General features: G+C 41.5%; 1 protein-coding gene across 1 annotated transcript; it reads left to right on the forward strand.

Annotated features, from left to right (window-relative positions):
- The first annotated feature begins 249 nt into the window (after positions 1-249).
- LOC126721537 (uncharacterized) lies at positions 250-816 on the forward strand. The gene has a single exon (XM_050424586.1). It carries the CDS (start codon positions 250-252, stop codon positions 814-816), a length of 567 nt encoding a protein of 188 aa, XP_050280543.1.
- Positions 817-1,020: the final 204 nt, after the last annotated feature.

Here is a 1,020-nt window from a genome sequence, read left to right on the forward strand (position 1 = left end):
AGAACACAAACTCAGATTCAAGAACACAAACCCAGAAATAAAAAAATAAAGAATAAAAAAAATCCCCACCTCGCTTCGCTCTCCGATTCCATCTATAACCTCACTTTCTCTCCTTTCCTTTCCCTTTTTCTCTCTTCCACTATTTTCAATCCACTCCAATTTCTAATCCTTTGATTTCACTTTTCTTTCGCAAATTCAAAATCCCCAATTTTTTTCCCCTAGGGTTTTTGGTTTTTTCTTAATTGGAAAATGGAAGGGAACAAAGATGACGCTTTGAAATGCTTAAGAATCGGTAAACAAACTATGGAAGCTGGAGATCGAAGCCGAGCCTTGAAATTCATCTCCAAAGCTCGTTGTCTCGATCCCACTCTTCCGGTCGATGATCTCTTATCAGAGATTGAGAAAGAACCCAATGGGCTCGGCGATCCACAACCTCAAGGCTCCTCCGGGCCCACCAATAATGGCACATCGAAGCCATCGAAACCGTCCGATCAGCCATCGGTCCGCCACCAAGGTCCGTATTCATTGTCGGCCTCATCGGCATCCGCGTCGGCCTCGTACACAGAGGAGCAAATCGCGATCGTGAGGCAGATTAAGAAGAAGAAAGACTACTATGAGATTTTGGGGGTGGAGAAGAGTTGCATGGTCGAGGATCGCCTGAGATCTACGGATTCGACGATCCAAACCCTTACTACTCCCAATCTTCGTTCAGCTCCAACGGTCCAGTGCTTCCGCCACCGACTGAAATGGAGCCAGAGGAAGGTTTTGCTCTTCGTGAATGGAGGCGGTGAGCATTTCAGTCCTTTTGATTTTTGATTTATTTATTTATTTTTGTGAGACTTGAATTCTCTGATTTATTGATTTTTTTCCAGATCTAATTTGTATTTTGTTGCAATCTGCTTAGATCTGTAATTTTTTTTTTTTTTAATTTCTGGGTTTGTGTTCTTGGATCTAAGATTGTGTTCTTGTTATTTATGTTTAAGACACACTTAGATCTCAATTCATATGATTTTTAGTTTT

The sequence above is a fragment of the Quercus robur genome, chromosome 4, assembly GCF_932294415.1.
Source record: "Quercus robur chromosome 4, dhQueRobu3.1, whole genome shotgun sequence".
NCBI classification, from domain to species: Eukaryota; Viridiplantae; Streptophyta; class Magnoliopsida; order Fagales; family Fagaceae; genus Quercus; species Quercus robur.

Coding starts and splice junctions, on each gene's coding strand:
- LOC126721537 (XM_050424586.1), top strand. CDS start 250: ATGGAAGGGAACAAAGATGACGCTTTGAAATGCTTAAGAATCGGTAAA.